The 22304-nt window shown below is 34.5% G+C and overlaps 1 protein-coding gene across 1 annotated transcript in view; it reads right to left on the bottom strand.

The window, feature by feature from the left end:
* TRPM7 (transient receptor potential cation channel subfamily M member 7) overlaps nt 1-22304 on the bottom strand; it is a 122919-nt gene that overhangs the window by 12701 nt on the left and 87914 nt on the right. Inside the window, exons 24-36 of the mRNA XM_043555435.1 lie at nt 21284-21468; nt 20475-20607; nt 19153-19868; nt 16160-16230; nt 12789-12885; nt 9445-9515; nt 5994-6028; nt 4870-4895; nt 2540-2590; nt 2392-2457; nt 1536-1819; nt 1309-1391; nt 940-1145 (exon numbers count right to left, since the gene is read on the bottom strand). Coding sequence (XP_043411370.1) covers nt 940-1145; nt 1309-1391; nt 1536-1819; nt 2392-2457; nt 2540-2590; nt 4870-4895; nt 5994-6028; nt 9445-9515; nt 12789-12885; nt 16160-16230; nt 19153-19868; nt 20475-20607; nt 21284-21468 — 2024 coding nt within the window. The remainder of the gene's footprint in view (nt 1-939; nt 1146-1308; nt 1392-1535; nt 1820-2391; nt 2458-2539; nt 2591-4869; nt 4896-5993; nt 6029-9444; nt 9516-12788; nt 12886-16159; nt 16231-19152; nt 19869-20474; nt 20608-21283; nt 21469-22304) is intronic.

Raw genomic sequence — 22304 nt, 5'->3', positions numbered from 1 at the left:
ACTAATGTTAAGAGTTTCTGCTTTTTCTCTGGAGGAAGCTAGCTGCTATGTAAAAATCTAACTACCTGAAACTACCATGTTATGACCAAGGTCACAGATAACTAGCCACATGGAGAGATCACTTGGTGGAGAACTGAGGGATTCAGATGTCAGTGAACAGAAACCTCAGACATTTGACTCTAGTCATGTTGTTCATGCTTATTCTCCAGCCATTTGAACCTTCTGAGAAGACAGCAGAGATAAGCCATCCCCACCATGTCCCATCCAAATTCCTGAACCAAAGAACTGGAAACAAATAAAATGGTAGTTTTAATCCCTAAATATTTAGGTAGTTTAGTTCACAATAATAGATAACATAAACACCAAGAACAGGAACACATGCTACTGTTTTAAATAAACAGTATAGTTTTAAAAGACTAAAACTACATACACATCTAAGAATAGAATAGTGGATTGCATGTGTTTCTGCTCATCAAAAAAATATATATATTATGTAAGTAATAATCAAGGAAGCAAGATCCCACTATTCAGGGCCCTGATGGCTATATGCTATGGCTGTTATTGACTTGCTTTTTTATTTTTTTCAACGTTTATTTATTTTTTTTGGGGGGGGACAGAGAGAGACAGAGCATGAACGGGGGAGGGGCAGAGAGAGAGGGAGACACAGAATCGGAAACAGGCTCCAGGCTCTGAGCCATCAGCCCAGAGCCCGACGCGGGGCTCGAACTCACGGACCGCGAGATCGTGACCTGGCTGAAGTCGGACGCTTAACCGACTGCGCCACCCAGGAGCCCCTTGACTTGCTTTTTTAATAGCTTTTACTAACCTGAGGTTTTTACCGATCTATAAGTTAGAAGATGACCGTATATCATTCAAAACACATGAACAGGTGAGAACCTACTGTACAATTTTACTTTAGCAATACTTTAATAAATTTACCTTGTAAATCAAGTACCAATAGCTCCCCTCTTGTATATTCATATGTCCAGTGGCTAAAGGCCAGCATGATTTCTTCCAGTGTATTAGTTGGTATAATCTCATCACCATTATTATTGTTGTATTTTCTAAATTCTCCAGTCATACATTCTTCCACAGCAAACCACTGTCCTGCTGAATGGCAATACAGCAGGAAAACTTCAAGGAACCTTATGAAAAACAGTTATAGATATTACTAGTAGTTTTGTTAATAAAATTCTAATTGAGCTTTTAAATGGGTAAATAATTAAATATTCAGCATTAATAACGAATGTCAAAAGACAATGGTATCCAGATAAAACTGCAAGATCTCAGAAAAATTTCAAGATTTACCTTGGAGAATATGGTATGGATTTGGGTTTCATTTGGTTGAAGGCAAACGTGAGCTTTTGTGCTGCTCTCTGTTGCTGTATTTCCTACAGAACAACAACAAAAAAATACACCAAAAAAATCTCCTTGCTGAACACTGAAACTAAGAGGTTTTTTGGTTTAACATACATTAGAAGACAAAACATGAACTCCAAATAATGTTCTACTGTTATGCATTCACTAGCACTTACTCGGAGACAGAGATGCAGAACTGTATCTTCCTTATAAATACTTGACCATGTGTTGACCACCTCAGGAAGAAAAGATTTGATAATATAAAGATGACCTGATTTGAGGATATCATGTTCTGACCAGGTACACTGTACTTTGACAGCTCTCCGTAAACCTCCTCCCATCTCCTCTTTACTTAAAAACTCTATTTTGGCACAAAGGCCAAGCTGTGACCAAGAAGACATGCTGTTATTCAGTATACTGGGTGAACTCTCTTCCAAGCGATACACTGTGACAGGCTCACCTGCAAGATGAATGGACACAATTTGAGGTCAAATTACGACCCTTTAAAATGACAAAGTAGAATAAAAATTGGCAGGTATCTTGTTAAGATTAAGTAAGAAACAGAAAATGAACTGGACAAAGTTGTAATTTTATAAAGGAAGTTTAAGGGCAACAAATGCTCAGAAATCAAGAATCTACTAATATTTCTAAATTTATGTATATTAGTAGTAATAAACATTTTTGAAATTATGATCATTTTCAAGAAAAACTTTAAGAAAGCAACTGTTCCACAAAATTTGTGGTGTCAATTTATCTATGCTTTCTATACTAAACAATGGGTTAAGATCCTTTCTTAATTAGAATACACTATTACTTCTGGATATGATGGAAATACAGAAATCTAATATTTCTGATCACTCCTTCTTCTATTTAAACTATACCTGACTCTTGCTAATTAAAATTTATATGAAATTGACACTTCTCAACGTGACCATTCCTTCTATTACCACCCATGTTCTACATCACAGCTAAAAATCACACTATTAATAAAAGGTTTATTTTCTCCTTCATTTCTTTACTATTTGGATTTACCTCTTGGAGGCACAGGTGTAAATGGAATGCTCTGGGATAATCTCATCAAATTATTTCTTTCCACAGCTGCACAAAAATGAGAGAAAAATAATGAAATCCTTTCTAAAAGCTCAAAATATTGTTAGATTTTGTTTTTAATAGTACTGACCTGAGTAATAGTAATTTGTATCCATAACTGGTTTAAATGGAGAAGCGAGACCTAAAATGGCAAATAAACAAATGAAACCCTTTTAAAAGTACTAATGTGGTATAAGAATTTTTGCTCATTCTCATACAATCATCCTAAGTTCCCCTCATATAAGCTCTCTTCACTGAACAGAAAAAATAAATAGTAAAATACACTCATCATGTGCTTGCTCTATTATCCTTTTTCATTGTGCCAGATTAGTCCTAACTGTGCACTCAGATACCTGGAAGGGAAAAAGCACGTGACATTTCACACTCTCCTGTCATAAGCTGCGCTTTTCCCACACCCTCCACCCCCACTCAAAAAGGAAAAGATCTTTTCGTTTAGGAGCTGGAGCTTGTAACCAAGTAGCCATTTTAGTGGGCTGACCATAAGAAGATGAACTTCTGGAATGTGAAACATACCCAAAAGCCCTTCCTCCATATTTAAATGTATTTGAGAATTTGACTTTTTAACTGTAATGAGAAGACTGGAGAATCAATTGAATTTGCCATGTGTTAAGTTTAATGAATATTAATGAAAAAGACCTTACTGTCTTGAGAAGAAGAAAATCAGTCAATAGTTTTAATACTATGTAGGAAATATAAAATATACATATTATATACATATTATAGGACTATATATACACATGTATATATGATGTATATATGTATGTATATATGTATATATGATGTATATATACATCATAGGACTATAGAGGAGGGGTACTAAATGTCTTCTGCTTGCAGAAAGGTTGAAGGATGTCTCAGAGAAAGAGAAGGGGAAAAAGAATAGTCTGGAAGACAGTGGTGTGGTCAGGGCAACATTTTCAGACACGGAACTGTTAAAGCACATGCTACACTTGAGAAACTGCAAGTTGTTTAGTATGAACAGAAACAGCAGTTTTCAAAACTAATTTTATACACATAAATATATATCACGTATAATAGATATAAATAAATTTATAATAAACATATATCAGAATCACCTGTGGGGCTTTTTCACTGTGCACCTACCCAGATCTCACTTCAAAAAATTCTGTAGGTGTGTGTCAGCGTAAAGTGATTCTCCGTAAGTACTTGGACATGTAACCAGGACTGCAAACTAACGAGCAAGAGTACAGGCACGCCTGTAGGAGGTAAAGCTACAGAATCAGGGAATACCAAATAGTTAGGAGCCAAATATGCCATGCTAAGAAAGGACACGATTTTACCCAATGACAGTGAGGAAAATGTAAAGCAGAGGAGGATCAGTTTGGTGGAAGAATAGAAGACAGACTAGAAGGGAGATTAAGTGGCACAACTCTAAAAACCTACGGGACAGTAACAACTAAATGTGAACACATACATACCCTACCACCTACAAATTCCAGTCCTAAGTACATGCCCAATAAAAAACAAATACATATGTTTACCAAACAACATGAACAAGACTACTCATAATGGCACTCATGGTTCATAATAATCATACAATGGAAGCTACTGAAATGCCTATCAAACAACAGAATGCATACATTCAATAGATTCATATAAGGAAATACTATATAGTAATGAGAATGTGCAAACTACCACTATACACAAAAATATTGATGAATCTTATAAACATATGTTAGGAGGAAAAAGCCAGACACAAAGTACATACTTTATGATTCCATTTATATATTCCATAAACAAACAGAGACAAAACTATACATGTGTTATTCAGGGGCAGAGGTTAAAACACAAGGACACGAGGAGCTGGGATACTGGCAATATTCTGTTTTGTGACCTGGGTGCTGATTACAGGGGCATAGTTGCTTAGGGAGAATTCACTGAAAGGCTTATCTCTACCTTTTTTGTATGCATGTTATATATACTTCAATAAAAGGTTTAAAAAAATGATGAAGTGTGAACTGAAAGCAGCAGAATAATGTATAGTGGAAGATGGAGTCTTAATATTTAAGAAGTAAATACAACAGGACTTTGTGAGTGCAAGGTCAAGGGGGTCAAGAATAACTCCTTCTCAGATTTTACCTAGTAGACTGAAAGAGTATCACTCACTAAAACAGGGTATACAAGGGAAAGAGCAGACTAGGTCACAGGGACGAAGGGGGGTAGGGTGACAGTAAAGATATATCATTCACATGGTGAGTTCATGTATATGTGAAACTACTATATCGAAGAGAAACTAGCTGAACAAAGAACTTTTTACCACCTTGGCTCTTTCAAACACGAAGTCTGAAGTTTCTTAGCTAGAATAATGTGGTATTTGCTATAACATAACATCATATATAATCCTCATTTTTTTGCATTAAATCTACCATATGGACTCACCATTTAACGTTCCTTCTTCAGATGGCCTAAAGAAAACACCAAAAAATACAAGTTGTGACACAATCTTTGTTTTGGCTACCATACACTTTGTAAAATTATGATTATTTAATATAATGTGATTAAAGTAATTCTGAGATCCAGATTCACTTTTGTTTGAATATATGCCATTTCCCTTAAAGCCAATGCCAAATTCATATATGGATATAAATATATGTTTAATCTGTACTAAAAATCTCTTTCCAGCTCTTACCTTCTACCTAATATAAATATTTTATTATAGGAAGTATTTTGACCTTAGCATTATCCCTTTGCTGTTGATAAACTACTCTTTTTTCAGCACCCAAAAAGTGCTGACCAACTCCACCTTTCTGGGTACTTCTTTGGCTCAACATTCTGTTAAGACAAGGTTCTCTTGTTAGCTGAGTTAACATCAAGTACCTATTCTGTATTTACATCCTATGGTTTTGGTTATAAAACACAGTATACTCTGAAGAGATCCGATTACAGTTTGATCTTCCAAGTGCCATACAAGGCCCAGAGCACCCAAAGAACTTGAACACTGCATACCCATGTGGTACCTGGTTTATTTTCTTCTCTATATATTCACATATATTTCTGATGCACAGAAAGCAATAGGGGAAACACTGTGGTTCCTTCTCAAATAGTCCATATCAGAAAGTAACTCTCCCATGCTGTGCTGACTGCTCAGAGCTCAGAGCCTGGAGCCTGTTTCCGATTCTCTTCCTGTGTCTCCCTCTCTTCTGCAACACCCACCCCCGGCCCCCCCCCACTCACTTTCTGTCTTTCTTTCCTTCAAAAATAAACAAACATAAAAAAAAAAGATGACTTTTTCTTTTGTAAACGTCCTCTGGAATCCTAAAATATAGTAATCATAGCATCGCCATAATGATAGTATAACCATATAAAATTGTAATTTTAAATGTATATATTAACTCATAATAAATGAGTTCCCTCAGTCTCTTCTATGTAAAGACAAGAGATGTTAAAATAAATAATCATCACTCACAGATAAAAGAGTGTTTTAAAAGATGGTACAAAGAACAGAAAAAACCCCCAATAACTATGATACTTTTCAGGTTAACGATGAGAAAAGGCTTACTTACATTTCTCTGTTTGATGGTCTATCTTGTAACCAATCCTTTAGTCAAAAACAAACACAAACAAAAATTAAAGAAAAAAATCTCTCTAGAAGAAGCATAACTGTTTAACCCTGTTTTGTTTCCCTATAGTCTGAAAAATTAATGTGAAGTCCTTATTTTATACAACTGAACTAAAAAAATAATAAATGGATATAATTACCATAAGACCATTCCACAAGGTAGAATAAAGAATTTCATGAGTGCTATTTCCTACAACATAATTACACTCTGGCTAGTTTCTTTACTTCTGATGACAACTTTATATTCTTATACATTTGTTTCTATGATTCTAAATAGTATGTGCTCATTGAAAAAGAAAAACACAACGAAGTAGAAAGAGTAAAATTAAAATCATGCATACTATAAACAAATCACTAAAAACATATAAGCATATCTCACTGAAGTCTTTTTCTGTATACGTGCATATTGTTTTTATTCTGTATTTTTTCCATTTAATTATAACTCTATAATTATATTCTCATCCAGTTTAGTAATTCTCTGTTTGGCTGTGCCTAATCTATGTTATTATAACCCCCACTGAGTTATTTTTTATCCTAGATTTTTATCTAATTTTTCAGGACTTTCTGAGTAGTATCTTATCTTTTTTTCATATTTTTAATACCTTCTCTTTTATGGTTTTAGTCACCTTAATCATATTATTTTATAACTTGTAACCAGTAATTCTACTATCTCAAGTTGGTAGAGGTTTATTAATACTGTTTGTGTAACTTGAATCCCAGAAGTTCTGTAATTTCGCATTGTCAGGTCATCTTCAATGGAACTTACTTTGTGGCAAAATTGTGCAGGGTGTGTCCTTCCAAAAAGGAGGAATTGTTACTGTGAAACTGTGTTCACTAACCCCCTTTCCTCACTGAAATAATTTTTTTAATAACATGACTTTCCATAATATAATCTATCTCCTTATAGCAGAATGTAAATAAAATGTTCTTGATGATCCAGGATAATTATGAATACTGATTTCTATACTTGAGTATAAAGGACCAATTTTTCTACTTTCTCCCAAGTTATTTATCTTGATGCCAGAGTATGCTTTTAAAGAGTATTTGTGGGGAACCTGGGTGGCTCAGTTGGTTAAGTGTCCGACTTCGACTCAGGTCATGATCTCACAGTTTGTGAGTTTGAGCCTTGCATCAGGCTCTGTGCTGACAGCTCGGAGCCTGAAGCCTTCTTCAGATTCTGTATCTTCCTCTCTCTCTGCCCCTCCCCAACTCATGTTCTATCTCTCTCTCAATAATAAATAAACTTTAAAAAAAAATTTAAAGAGTATTTGTAAAATCAAATACTACCCCAGTTGGCTGGGAATGACTACATACAACCAGTTTCAATACAAACAGAGATTCCTAACTTTCTTTTGAATAAATTTTTCTGTAAAATTTCCTAACTATTATGCAGATAGTAATCTCTCTGACATTGGCCACAGCAACACTTTTTTTAGATGCATCTTCTGAGATAAGGGAAATAAAAGCAAAAATAAACTACTGGGACTACATCAGAAAGTTTCTGCACAGTGAAGGAAACAATCAACAAAACTAAAAGGCAACCTATAGAATAGAAGAATATGTTTGCAAAAAACATATCTGATAAAGGGTTAGCATCCAAAATATATAAAGAACTTATACAACTCAATACCCAAACAACAAATAATCCAATTAAAAGATGGGCAAAAGACATAAACAGATTTCTCCAAAGAAGACATCCAGATGGCAAACAGACACATGAAAAGAGGCTCAACATCACTCATCAGGGAAATACAAATCAAACCTACAATGACATAGCACCTCACATCTATAAGAATGGTCAAAATCAAAAACCGAAGAAACAACCAGTGCTGGTGAAGATGTAGAGAAAAAAGAACACTCTTCCACCACTGGTGGGAATGCAAACTGGTATAGCCACTGTGGAAAACAGTTTGGAGGTTCCTCAAAAAGTTAAAAACAGAACTACCCTATGATGCAGTAATTGCACTACTGGGTATCTACCCAAAAATACAAAAACACTAACTCAAAGGAATACATGCACTCCTGTGTTTATTGCAGCATTATTTATAACAGCCAAACAATGGAAGGAGCTCAAGTGTCTAGTGATCGATGAATGCATGAAGAAGATGAGGTATAAATATAAATATAAATATAAATATAAATATAAATATAAATATACCACGGAATATTATTTAGCAATAAAAAAGAACAAAACTGCCACTCTGGAAAACAGTATGGAGGTTCCTCAAAAAATTAAAAATAGAACTACCCTACAACCCAGCAATTGCACTATTAGGTATTTATCCAAGGGATACAGGTGTGCTGTTTCAAAGGGGCACGCGCATCCCAATGTTTATGGCAGCACTATCAACAATAGCCAAAGTATGGAAAGAGCCCAAATGTCCATCAATGGAGGAATGGATAAAGAAGATGTTACATATATATATACACACACATACATACACACACACAATGGAGTACTCAGCAATCAAAAAGAATGAAATCTTGCCATTTGCAACTACGTGGATGGAACTGGAGGGTATTATGCTAAGTGAAATTAGTCAGAGAAAGACACATATCTTATGACTTCATGCATATGAGGAATTTAAGACACAGAACAGATGAACACAAGGAAAGGGAAGCAAAAATAATATAAAAACAAGGAGGGGAAGAAAACATAAGAGACTCTTAAATATGGAGAACAGAGGGTTACTGGTGGGGTTGTGGGGGGGGGGGTGATGGGCTAAATGGGTAAGGGGCATTAAAGAATCCACTCCTGAAATCATTGTTGCACTATATGCTAACTTGGATGTAAAAAAATAAATAAATAAATAAAATAAAATAAAATAAAATAAAATAAAATAAAATAAGAATAAAACCTTGCCATTTGCAACTACATGGATGGAACTAGAGTGTAGTATGCTAAGTGAAATAAGTCAGTCAGAGAAAGACAAATACCATTATGATTTATTTCACTCATATGTGGAACAAAACAAATGAGCAAAGGAAAAACAAAACAAAACAAAGAGAGAGAGAGACAACCAAGAAACAGATTCAACTATAGAGAACAAACTGATGGTTACCAGACGGAAGGTAGTGGGAGGATAGGGTAACTAGGGGGTGGGGATTAAAGACTACATTTATCATGATGAAAAACATAACATGATAAAAACAAAAAAACATAGACACACATATACATACATACAAACAAATTCTTAACTATTCACACTACAGGAAGAAACTCTTTTCAAAGAATAAATTGCTAATATTCTAAGAATAAATGCACTAATGTCAGTTTTCTAAGGTAAAATTTTTTGAAAGCTAAACAGAACCTCAAAATATCACCATCTTTTTTTAGTTCTTCTTTAATAAACATATATTTTAAAATACACATTTGTTAACTGAAATGTACAAACCGGTAGTAAAGCTGCTTTGGAATCTACTTCATGAGTTTCTTCTGTGGATGGCCTTCTATTGCTAGTTTCCACTTAAAGAAAATTAAAAAAAAAATTAGTTATACAACTAAAATATTTTGATACCAACCAACCAAACACGAAGTGTTTCAACACACAGTGTAACTTTCATAAACTAACTTATCCTCTCCCCAACACTGCTGAACATTAATAGTTAACATGAGGCCCACAGGTCTCTTGGCAGGACACCAAAATTATTCAATTTATTTTTGTAAAAAAGCAGTAAGAAATAAGAGTCTGAAGGAAAAAGTCTTAGTCTTCCTATTTCCAAATTTCTTGTGTATTCATTCTACCATGGATATTTTTTGTGTATGTGTGTACAATCACCATTTTTTTTTAACCATAAAAGGTAGAATAATATATATTTTAGGGTTTTTGTTGTTGGTTTAACTTTAAGCTTGGAGATCTTTCCAATCACAGAAAATTTCTCTATTCTATTTTGATGCTACACTGAACTTCATACTATGGCTGTACAGTAATTGTAGAGAATAACAACCAAACTCCTACTAATGGACATTTGGTATGATTTCAATCTCTTGCCATTCTAACATTGCAATTAATCATCTTATACATATTAATAGTCTTATACATACACTGTTTTACAATAATGGAAAAAACAGTTCATCTTTTCTGCCACGACTTAAAATGGCAGGCATCTCTGTCATATTTTGTTATTTTATCCTAAATAAATTTTAGAATTAAGCCTATTTTTAAAAAGTCAGGATGTTACATTATTTTTTTAATTAATTTTTTTTAATGTTTACTCATTTTTGAGAGAGGGAGACAGAGTGCTATCAGGGGTGGGGCACAGAGAGAGAGAGACACAACCTGAAGCAGGCTCCAGGTTCCAAGCTGTCAGCACAGAGGCTCAAACTCATGAACCATGAGATCATGATCTGAGCTGAAGCCGGATGCTTAACTGACTGAACCACCCAGGTGCCCCAAGGATGTTAAATTTTAAAGTAACTTATAATTCACAACTTTATGACACAGTAAAGAAAAACCTCAGAATGAATGAATGGTGATGGGAAATCTTAGAATGAAATTTGTATTCTAAGTGTAGAGGCCAAAAAAACCAGACTGAAGTACATTAGAAGAGTCTGGGCAAAACTTTTTCTAGATGATGAAACTGATAGCATTACTTATCTGAATATCTTGAAGAAATGTAGCCCAATAGCAGAGAATCTACTTTGATCTAGCCAAAATTATAACTATATGGTGGGAAAGAATAAATGTGTGTGCATGTGCATGCGTGTGTTTGTGTCTTCTGGGAACAGGAGGAAGAGGAAAAGTTTGATCCTTGTCTTCTTTAGTGGGAGGTTAATAATTATTGTTTAAAACTGAAATACAGGGGCGCCTGGGTGGCGCAGTCGGTTAAGCGTCCGACTTCAGCCAGGTCACGATCTCGCGGTCCGTGAGTTCGAACCCCGCGTCAGGCTCTGGGCTGATGGCTCGGAGCCTGGAGCCTGTTTCCGATTCTGTGTCTCCCTCTCTCTCTGCCCCTCCCCCGTTCATGCTCGGTCTCTCTCTGTCCCAAAAATAAATAAACCTTGAAAATAAAAATTAAAAAAAAAACAAACTGAAATACAAGGATGCAAAATTAGAAGCGTGTTAACTTCAGAAATAACATCCATGTTACTGAAAATAATTTTTTTTTCTTCTGTCCTAACCATTCTACCATATCTTTTTATTTTATTTTTCAGTGAGAATACTAAACAGGGGCGCCTGGGTGGTTCAGATATCTGACTTTGGCCCAGGTCATGATCTCATGGTTGGTGAGTTTGAGCCCGCGTCAGGCTTTGCGGATAGGTCAGAGCCTGGAGCCTGCTTCGAATCCTGTGTCTCCCTCTCTCTCTGACCCTCCCCTGGCTCATGCTCTCTCTCAAAAAAATAAAATAAATAAAAAAAATTTTAAAAAGAGGGTATTAAATAGGAATGAAAACAGCCAGAATCCTTGCCTTGGTTCCCCATCTGGCTTTCAACATATCATTATGAAAGAGAATATCTGTGATAACTTTCTGTAGATAACCCTTTATTCAGATTAAGGAGACTCTATTCTAACTTTAGGAAGAGTTTTAATCATGAATGGATACTGAATTTCATCAAATGCCTTTTCTGCAGCTACTGAGATGAACAAATGATTTTTCTCCTCTAATCTGTTACTATCATGCATCAATTATATTTTTATATATATTCCCCTCCACCCCCAGGTAAGCTCTACACCCAACCCGGGCTTGAACTCACAACCCTGAGATCAAGAGTCACATGCTCTACTGACTGAGCCAGTCAGGTGCCCCTCATCAATTATATTTTTGATGTTAATGTTAAACCAACTTGCACTCCTGGAATATATCCAACGTGATACTGCTGTATACAAAAAGAGAATGAAAGGGGAAATGATGGTGAGGGGGACATGGTAGTGATGTTTTTCTTAAGGAATTTTATAAAGGCTACATGTACATTAATGAAACGTTGACTAATAAATTTATATGCATATATAACCAACTCATAAAAAAGTATGTTATGGAAACATCCCCAGTCCATTTAATTCTCAAGTTAAAAATTGAAGGTGTAGAGCAAAATGTATGGTATGTTACTTTCTGTGTAAAAAAATAGAAGGAAAGACTACCGTCACATACTATGTGTGTGAAACTCTACAGGATAAATAAAAACAACAGTGGTTACATACAGGGCTGGAATGAGAGGGAGACTTATTTTCAAAGTGCTTGTATGTGTATGTATTTCAATTTTTGAACCAAATAAATGTATTAACTATTAGAAAAATAAATTTTTTAAAGTTTATTTATTTTTTGAGATACAGTTGAGTGGGGGAGGGGCAGAGAGAGAGGGAGAGAGGAATCCCAAGCAGGCTCCACACCGCCAGCATGGAACCTGATGCGGGGCTCAAACTCATGAACCTAGAGATCATGACCTGAGCTGAACCAAGAGTCAGACATTTAACCAACTGAGCCACCCAAGCACCCCTGTATTAGCTATTTTAAAAGTTAAATTAAAAAAATATGTTGACTAAATGATAATACTGATTAAAATAGATTTATAAAAAGCAAGCCTTTATATTTCATCTTTAGGACTAAACAATTTGTTAAAAATATCAGAATACTAGAATTGTGTGTTTTATTCAAGGTTGTAGCAACAATGACGGACCAGAATCGTCATTCTCTGACTCCCAAAACATTCACTGCTTAGGTGTGTGACATACGTAATAATACATTTAAAGCTTAAGTGAATATGTTTGGTAACATAATTCACATAGTCAAAAAACTTACCTTGTTCTGAAGGAAGAGGAATAGAAGTTTTGTGACATTCAGTAAATCCAGCATGAGAACTCATGTGTTTCAAAGTGTTTTCAGAAGGAATATCATTCTGCATATTACACATAAACATAATTTAAAAATAATCAAACTGAATTTCAAATAAATGTTCTAAGTAGTATAAGAGACTCTGTTTCTATTTAGCTCAATATACTTTAATCTACCTAGTCACCAAAGGGTATATTACAGGTTACAGTTAATTTTCTTCAATGACCTTCTCAAAAAACTGCATCAAAATATCCTACTTGCTTATTGTTCATAAATCCATCTGAATGGATCCTTTTTCATAGTAATATGATTTCATTAAAAACTTGGGAGAAAATATTTATCAGTTCACCTAAAAAAGAAAAAGCTATTTTACACTAATATTGATAGATTATAACAATTTGGAAGGTGGAAGAGTAGTTTTTTTGGGAAACCTCAGTAGGTTTCTTATTGATTATATGAGCTGTTCATATAACCAAAGATCTATCTGCTCATTATTTGTCACGTTTCAATTTTTTCCAAATTTGTTTTGACTTATCTATGATTTCCATTTTTTGGTACTTCTATCTTTTCTCATCCTTCGTTTAATATCACCTCTTCCTCATATGTTTAGAAAGCCTTCCTGGTTTTACTGACTTGGCATTACTATTTTCTTAAGTTTATGATTTGAGCTTTTACATTTAAAGCTAGAATTCATCTGGGCTTATGAAGTGACATGAGAACATAAACAGACTTTTCCAAATGTCTACTCGATTATCCAATTTGTATTTACTGACAAGGCATTTCCCTTATCGTCAATTTCTAATCCAACTCTTCTTATTAAATTCTTATTTGTAAACAAGTTACTTTGTAGTCACTAAAATGTTTAGCTAAATATTCATGTTTCAACTGTTCTACCTGTGTAATATTTTATAGTCTAATTCTCCCTCATTTTCTTCTTTTTACCTATATATTTTCCCAGATGAACTAACAAACTGCATTAAAACAATGTGGGGACAACCCAAAACATTCACCCTGTTTTCTCTTTTCAACTATAAACAATTCACACTATTATGCAACTTTAAAATATTTCCAAACCTCTACCACCTCTCAGAAAGAATGAATTTAAAAATGTTACTACCAAAGATAAACTATTACTTCCATTTAAAAAATTACTTGTATCTCAAGAAAAGTAAGTTTTTCTACCTTTGATGCTCTGCACTCTTCATATACAGCTGATTTATACAGCCAAGTGAGAGGGCTAACATTTTTTCTGTAGTTACAGAGCAACTCCAATTTCCTTTCTGATTTTAGTTCTTTTGGAACCAGATCTAGCTATTTATTTGCTTAAGTATTTTCCATCTATGACACAAGTACTAGTATAGGATTGATGGTGGGCTTCAAGGTATTTGTAAAACTCCATATACCTTAATAGATAAAATTTTGTATATGTCCATTTTTTGGGGAAGAGGGTCTACAGTTTTCATTTGATTTTCAAAGGGGTATATAACCTACAAAAGTTCAAGAACTCAAAGTCTCAGACCATCATGGGCTAGAACTCATTATTCTATTATTACAGTCTGAGTTCTTTTCCTCTAAGTGAATTACTCAAAATTGTTTAATTCAAAACAGCCACAGAAACTTGTAATTTCTTCTTACTTTTACCAGGAAGTTACCTGCACTTCAAAATTTTCAGCGCACTCTTGCTTTAAATTCATTTAAACTCATTGTTAAAAGGCAAAATCTGTGGGGGAAACCTTGCCAGGTACCCTTTCCCATTAAGAAATATCCATTTATCCTAAATGACTTCATATGTATATCAAGTGCTTCTTTATAGCAAAACGATGCCACCAGAATGTGCTGATGTAATTTTTTTTCAACTGCCATTGTGGTACTTATGAAGACAGTTTAAAAGTTCAGTGAAATACATATTAGACAATGACAGCCTAAGTCAGAGTAATTGTTACTTAGGATTGAAAGAAACAGATAACTAAAAAAATATTTAGGAAACAAAACAAGTTAGACTTGGCTGTTGATTAGAAGAGAGAGCAGTGCAGTTTTGCTCTCTAAACTAAAATGCTGATGTTATTAACAGAGGCAGGAAATACAGAAGAACAAATACATCTGCTGAGCAAGAAGATGATGAATTTGAGTTTCTGACTGCTGAGTTTGACAACTATGAGTTCCAACTAGTTAGCTCTAACCTTTTACTGTGGTGTCACATCAATGCTCTAGTCAGAATCTCTCCAAAGATTTACTTTCCCTACATCTCTTCCCAGCCTTCAGTTTTCCTGTCTAAAATCCAAATGTAGATATGGCTATAAAAAAATTCATGCTATTTTCAACTATATAGCTGAGAAATCATATTCTTGGTTTCCTCTTGACTCCTTAATCACTTTACACAATAGTTACTCTAAACCTTCTCTTTCTCAAGTACTCCCTTGTGGTTTCCATTAGTCTTACTGGAAAAACAAATGCCTTAAAAGATTCAACAAACTCCCCAGATTACTTTTTTATTCTCTTTAAGTTTTAAAAAAACTTTGTGTGATTTATATACAATGAAGCACACAGATTCTTGAAGAGTAAGTTAGAGAAAAGTTTTAGCATTCTTCCTCTCCAACGCAAAATATTTGTGTGACAATTCTATCAGTCTGTCCTCCCATCTGAAAAAAGTTATACTTTTTATTTTAAGATTATCATCTAAGTGATCGATTTCACTCCATCTAGGTCTTTTTGCTTTTTTAAATTATAATTCCCAGTCAGTTCTTCCTCCCTGTAAGAAACTCAGATAAAACAAGAGATACAACTTAAAAAAACCCCACTGGTTTCCCTACTGGTTCCTTTCCCTCATTTTAAGACTCTATCATTATGGGTATTTATGAAAGCAACAGTTAAGAAATAACTTTTCACTCATTGTTCTGTACATTTAAACAGTTACTCAACAAATATTTATTGAGTATCTTACACCTGCACATAACAGTGTAGTTAGGTATATTCAGCTTTTTACTGATTGCTAGATTCTTTGACAGACATGGTTATGTTCTAATAAACTTCTGGGCCTGGGAAAGAGTTGAGCTCTGTATTTAGTGAATGAGAAATGTATAGGGAGAAGCATTTAGAAAAAGAGAAATGTTAAATTGGTGTTTTTATGTTCATTAATATAAGTGCAAACTATTTGTATACTTTTCATATTCGATTGTTTCTTCTTTTTAAATGATGTATGATTTAAATATTTGGGATCATCAAGTTGGTGATGGTCTCTGCTCAAACTGCATTTTTATTGGAACGTTTAGTTCTATTTTGAACTAAACCCCCAAATAGCAAAATAAAATTGAATTGTGCTGTAATAAAGATTTACTTACAGATAACATTTCTTTTATTTTGTTTGATGTTTCTTTGAACTTCTGTAAATAATCTATGCTATCTCTGTGTCCTTAAAGAGAAAAAAAAAGATTACAACAAAAATATTTACTTTTTATCAAAATAACGTCATTGCTTAAAGTCTATATAAACAAGTGATTCATATTGCTTTCCAAGTAGTTTTGAGGGCTCTGAAGTTTCCTATAGATCTTTTGATAAATACTAAAAATATCTGTCAAGAAGCTGGAGAAGATGAGCAATTCAGTTTACAGTAACAGTAAAAGCCTAAGGGCCTTCTAAAAGAATCCAACATGTGATATGAATTGCTTGAAATTTAAAAAGAGGGAAGCGATCATTTCTACTATTAATAAATATAAAAATACATGGGGTGCTTGGGGGGCTCAGTTGGTTAAGCATCCAACTCTTGGTTTCGGCTCAGGTCATGATCTCATGGTTCGTGAGTACGAGACCCACATCAGGCTCTGCACTAACAGCACAGAGCCTGCCTGGGATTCTCACTCTCTTTCTCTCTTTGCCGCTTCTCTGCTCTGTCTCTCAAAATAAATAAACTTAAAAAAGAAAGTTAAAAAAAAAAAAACTACATATATGTTATACATATATATCCAAACTATATATACACAAATCATATATAAATATATAGATAACTAAATATATCCATCCCAATGGCAATATACTAACAGACTAAAAATGTGCTTTTACAGAATACATTGGGATAGATTTTATGTAGGCAAAGCTGTCTCTATAAATCCACAGTAAACTGTATATAACCTAGCAGTAGAGATCAGTATGCTCTGTACCTAGATAACTTACAGGGTTGGCCTCCATGTGGAGATTTTACATGGACATAACATATTCTTTGACCAATCTCAATACATGTTCCACGACTAGGTAAATTTCTAAGCTGGGAAAGCTCAAATAAGTATTAAGACAAGGTTAGGATGCCACCCGATGAAAAAATTCAAACCTGAAGAGACAGAGGACATCACTCATGCCTCAGAACACTCTGGTCATGTCCACAAACGACCCAAGTTATTTTTTTAAGAAATTTTTAAAAAATACTTTAATAATCTAACAGGAAGACTCTTAGAACACTATATTCTCCCAAATGCAAGGAAACGTTAGCTCTATGAAGTGTTCCCTCTTCATCTTTTCCTTCCATATGATACACTGTCAACATTTAAATATGCTTAGGTCTCTCCATCATTAAAAATAAAACAAGTAAGGGGCGCCTGGGTGGCTCAGTCGGTTGAGTGTCTGACTTCAGCTCAGGTCACGATCTCACGGTTTGTGGGTTTAAGCCACACATCAGGCTCTATGCGGACAGCTTGGAGCCTGGAGCCTGCTTCGGATTCTGTGTCTCCCATTCTCTCTGCTCCTCCCCTGCTCATGCTGCCTCTCTCTCTCAAATAAACATTAAAAATAATTAAAAATAAACAAAACAAATAAAAAACCTTACACAAAAACCGCATTATGAGTTCTTTCTTTTTATATTTATAGTAAGCTTTTTTTTTAATCTTTTTTTTTTTTTAATATTTAAAAAAAAATTTTTTTTTAACATTTATTTATTTTTGAGACAGAGAGAGACAGAGCATGAACAGGGGAGGGGCAGAGAGAGAGGGAGACACAGAATCTGAAACGGGCTCCAGGCTCTGAGCTGTCAGCACAGAGCCCGACGCGGGGCTTGAACTCACGGACCGTGAGATCATGACCTGAGCCGAAGTCCGACGCTTAACCGACCAAGCCACCCAGGCGCCCCTAATCTTCTTTTTTAATGTTTATTTTTTGAAGGAGAGAGACACAGAGCGTGAGCAGGGGACGGGCAGAGAGAAAGGGAGACACAGAATTCGAAGTTGGCTCCAGGCTCTGAGCTGTCAACACAGCCTGACGCGGGGTTCAAACCCACGGGCTGTGAGATCATGACCTGAGCTGAAGTCGGACACTCAACCAACTGAGCCACCCAGGCGCCCTGCCTTAATAGTAAGCTTTTAATTGCCCATCCCATCTGCAGTCTCCCTCTTTACATTTCCTCCTCTCATTCACACTTTATTTCAATATAATCTGGCTTCTGCCTCAACTGCTTCACTGAAACAGATTTCACAAAGGTCATTAATTTATTATTACTGCCAAAATAAATACATTTTCAGTCCTTATTTTACTTCAGCTAGCTGACGTGTTAGGAATGAGTCATTCCTTTCTGAAATGCTCTTCTCTCTGGGTATATAAATGGGTTGACCATAAATCCTCCACTTTCCAAGCAGAGTCCTGGTTTTCCCTATTGCCCTAATGTAATTTACTGTACCCTGTCACTCTCAAAAGTGTACTGGTTGGGCTGAAAAATTATATGGTCACCCTATTTGTAAGACACTGATCTTTTCCAGTTATTTCTATCTAGCCTCCTCTGTACCTTTCTATTATTCTCCAAATATTTAACATTTATGAATAACTCAGGTTCTGTCAACTAGTTAACTGAATTCAGTAGAAGAGTCTCAAATTCAAAAGAGCCCAAGTAAGTTTTACATACAACTGTTATTATAGTAAATTCACCAAAGAAGAATGTGCCAATAGAACTATTACAGCTCAATTTCAACCTATTTCCCCGACTTGATTCCTTTTAGAAATTTTAGAACTATACTCTATGAAAAGTAGTCCACTTATCATACAAGTTCAGTTTTATTAATTAGCTACTTATTTTTATTTCTAAGGTGATAATTATAATTTTTAATGTTTATTTATATTTGAGAGAGACAGAGCATGAACGGGGGGAAGGGCAGAGAGAGAGGGAGACACAGAATCTGAAGCAGGCTCCAGTCTCCGAGCTGTCAGCACAGAGCCCGATGCGGTTCAAACTCATGAACCGTGAGATCATGACCTGAGCTGAAGTCAGAGGCCCAATCAGCTGAGCCACCCAGGCACCCCAGGTGATAATTAAAAAATAAATAATATTTATATACAAATGTTAGTTTGCCAAACTTACCTACAAATGCTCCAAATTCTACATTATCTCCTTCTGCAGCTTTAGAGCAAACAGTTTCTTGATCTTTGGTTACAGTTTCTGAGTGGCTTTTACAACTTGGCTGGGAAGGTGTACTAACAAAAAATTTGGTTGGTGGGGATGACAGATGTGGTATGCTATTAGATGAACTGCCTAATTTTTGATTTTTACTGAACATTTTTAACATTTCTACCCCATGTGGTCTCTGTCGCAGTTCTGGAGGAGAAATAGCACTTGGGAATAAGGCACCACAAGAGGAACCAGCCTCTGGGAAATTGAATTCTTTTCTCTGGGGTATTACAGGTAAATCCTGACCAAATATGTTACATTGGGTATCTTTTTCATCTTTCATAAAAATATTACAAAGAAAAGGATTAGTACTTTCAAGACCACCTTGGGGAAGAGAGGAGCTAAGTGTATTTACAACACTATGCTTTTTCCATACAGAAGGTCTTATAGGACCATCATCAATAAGGTTTTGAGCCAAATGTTTGGAAATACTCAATTCTCGTGTGATTTCATTGTGAACTTTGCTAGCTTCTGAAGCTTTCTGGGCAGTGAGTGTTTTTAATGTATCTACAGTCAGGGCTGAAAGATCTTGCAAATGGCCAATTTGAGAATCTAATGACTGTAATGATCTTTTTATATAGTTGACACGATCTCCAACTTCTTTAATTTGAATGCACATCTGCTCCACCCTGTAGGAGAAACACAGGCTTTTTATAAATGTTAAAAATTAATGTTTGAGAGATTCTTTCTGTAATCTCAATAAATGCCAATGGTAAAAAGAAATTTTACATGTACTCACACAAGGTAAGATATAAAATATGATTATTTATTTATAAAAGGCACACAATGTTTAAGAAGGATCCACTGCTAATTCTATTATAGTAAAATTTAAGAGTTCATAAAACATTTTTGTTCCATAGGCTATTTATTATGATTTCTGCACATCAAAGTAACACACACACAAATATGTATAAAGCTACATATATAAAGAACTAACATTACCATCTGCTTCCAGAATGTAGCAAAGCTAATGGGGAAAAAAAATGCTTTAAAACAATAAGGATAGTTTCACTTTTCTCCACTGACTCTTCACTGTCCTCTATAACAAGGTCAAAAAATAACAAGAAATTGACTTACACTAAGTATTAGAAGTAAAGAACTGAATTGTCTTCCAATATGTAAAACTATTATTAAGTTTACTTATTTGACAAACATAAATTGAACAATGGGCATGTAGAAGACATAAAAAAAAAACCCACTCTGATATATCAATTATAATTAAAAAGCTTCTGAACCTTTCAAAAGTGACACGAATTCTCTCTTCACTCCCAGAATGGAATTTGTCATCTTTTTCATTAAAATACATCTCAACACACTGCTCTTCAAAGTCATGTAGTTTCTTTTGATCTTCTTCTGTTAAAAAAAGTTCTAAGCAGGGAAAAGAACAAAAAAATCAATGAAGACTATCAAGATATCAAATTGCAGTCATGGGTCTTATGAATTATTCAGGGTTCATAAGACTATATCCATCATCTATATACTTATTCTCTTTTTACTGTAGTGTTTCTAAAGCAATGGGCAGATATTTCCTTTTTTTTTTTTTTCTTTAGCAGAATAGTTTCAGGTACCTCATCCTCTTCTGATTTTCATTTTCCTATTAAATACTCTTAACCCTATCTATCTTTCTCTTTATACCTCCCCCTCATTTATCTAGGTAGAGGAATTTAAGAACCAATTTAGTAGAGCAGAAAACCATTGTAAAATTAAAAGCAAGGTTTGGTATGATTAGTCTCATGTAGTATACAGAATAAAAGTATTATTGTTCACAGAGCAGCAAAAACGGTTTATAGAACAGCAAATGTTATGGTTTCCATTATCATTTTAATGAAAACAGACATACCACACTCAAAAGAAGTTTAGTACTAAATTCAGTTTTATAGACATTGTAGTATACTCAAAATTCTTTTATGTTCAGACATATTCAACAGAAGTTTTTATAGTAACATTAGCAATTAAGTCTTCTGAACAAAGTTAACACTTAGCCTTCAGTGTAGTACTGATAAGTGATAAAACACAAATATTTGCCTTAATATATTTTACTTACTTGGTCCATCTGAAGTCTTATCTTTTTTTCTTCTTTTACATATGCAGCAAAACAGAGAAACTATATGGCTGAGAATGATAAGTGGTGGAGGCAGAACTGGTTTCTCATGATAAGCCATAATAAAATGATAACGCTGGTACTTCCATACAATATTGGAAATTGCCTTTACTTGTAAATACACATTACTTGAATAACAAAGGAAAAAAAATAAAACAAACATAGTTAATCATACTTTAAAGTTTTAAATACTAGATATTTTATTATAATTCTGTTCTAAACAAGGATTCCAAAGAGTACTCTACCATACATAAACTAAAAGGCAAATGAGAAACTGGAAAAAATACATGCAGTAAGTATAAGGCACAAGTTTGATACTATTGAAGGTCTTAATTATAAACTCCCAGAAAAATGAGCAGAAAATATGATCCTAAAATTTTAAAATTATATACAAATGACAAAACCATAAGAAAATAATAAATCTTAGAAGCAAAGTAAGCTCAAATAAAAACAATATACTTTTATGTACTATCAAACTAGCAACCATTAACGATAACAATACCTAGTGTTGGCAGAGATTTGAGGATGCAAGTCTACTTTAGTTTAAATTCAGAAAGTCCTAAAAATGCATATATCAAACAGTTCAACTTTTAGGAAAACATACTTAAGGATGGATAAAAATTTAACCACATGGTTTTTGAGAACAAAAAAATTATAGACAAACTCAACAATGTAACATATTGGTTGAAAAATTAGGCTCTATCATGGAATATCAGATATTCCTGAAACTGGAGTGGGGTGCCTGGGTAGCTTCGTCAGTTAAGCGTCCCACTCTTGATTTTAGCTCAGGTCATGATCTAACTGCTTGTGAGTTTAAGTCCCATATCTGGCTTTGCACTGACAGTTCAGAGCCTGCTTGGATTTTCTCTGTCTCTTTCTGTCTCTCCCCCGCTGTCTCTCAAAATAAATAAATATTAAAAAAAACTGGAGAGGGGTATTTATTAATGTTGAATAATAGTCATGT

The sequence above is a fragment of the Prionailurus bengalensis genome, chromosome B3 (genome assembly GCF_016509475.1).
Source record: "Prionailurus bengalensis isolate Pbe53 chromosome B3, Fcat_Pben_1.1_paternal_pri, whole genome shotgun sequence".
Classification (NCBI taxonomy): domain Eukaryota; kingdom Metazoa; phylum Chordata; class Mammalia; order Carnivora; family Felidae; genus Prionailurus; species Prionailurus bengalensis.
The sequence above is the reverse complement of the archived record's forward strand: the minus strand, read 5'-3'. Positions and strand labels throughout refer to the sequence as shown.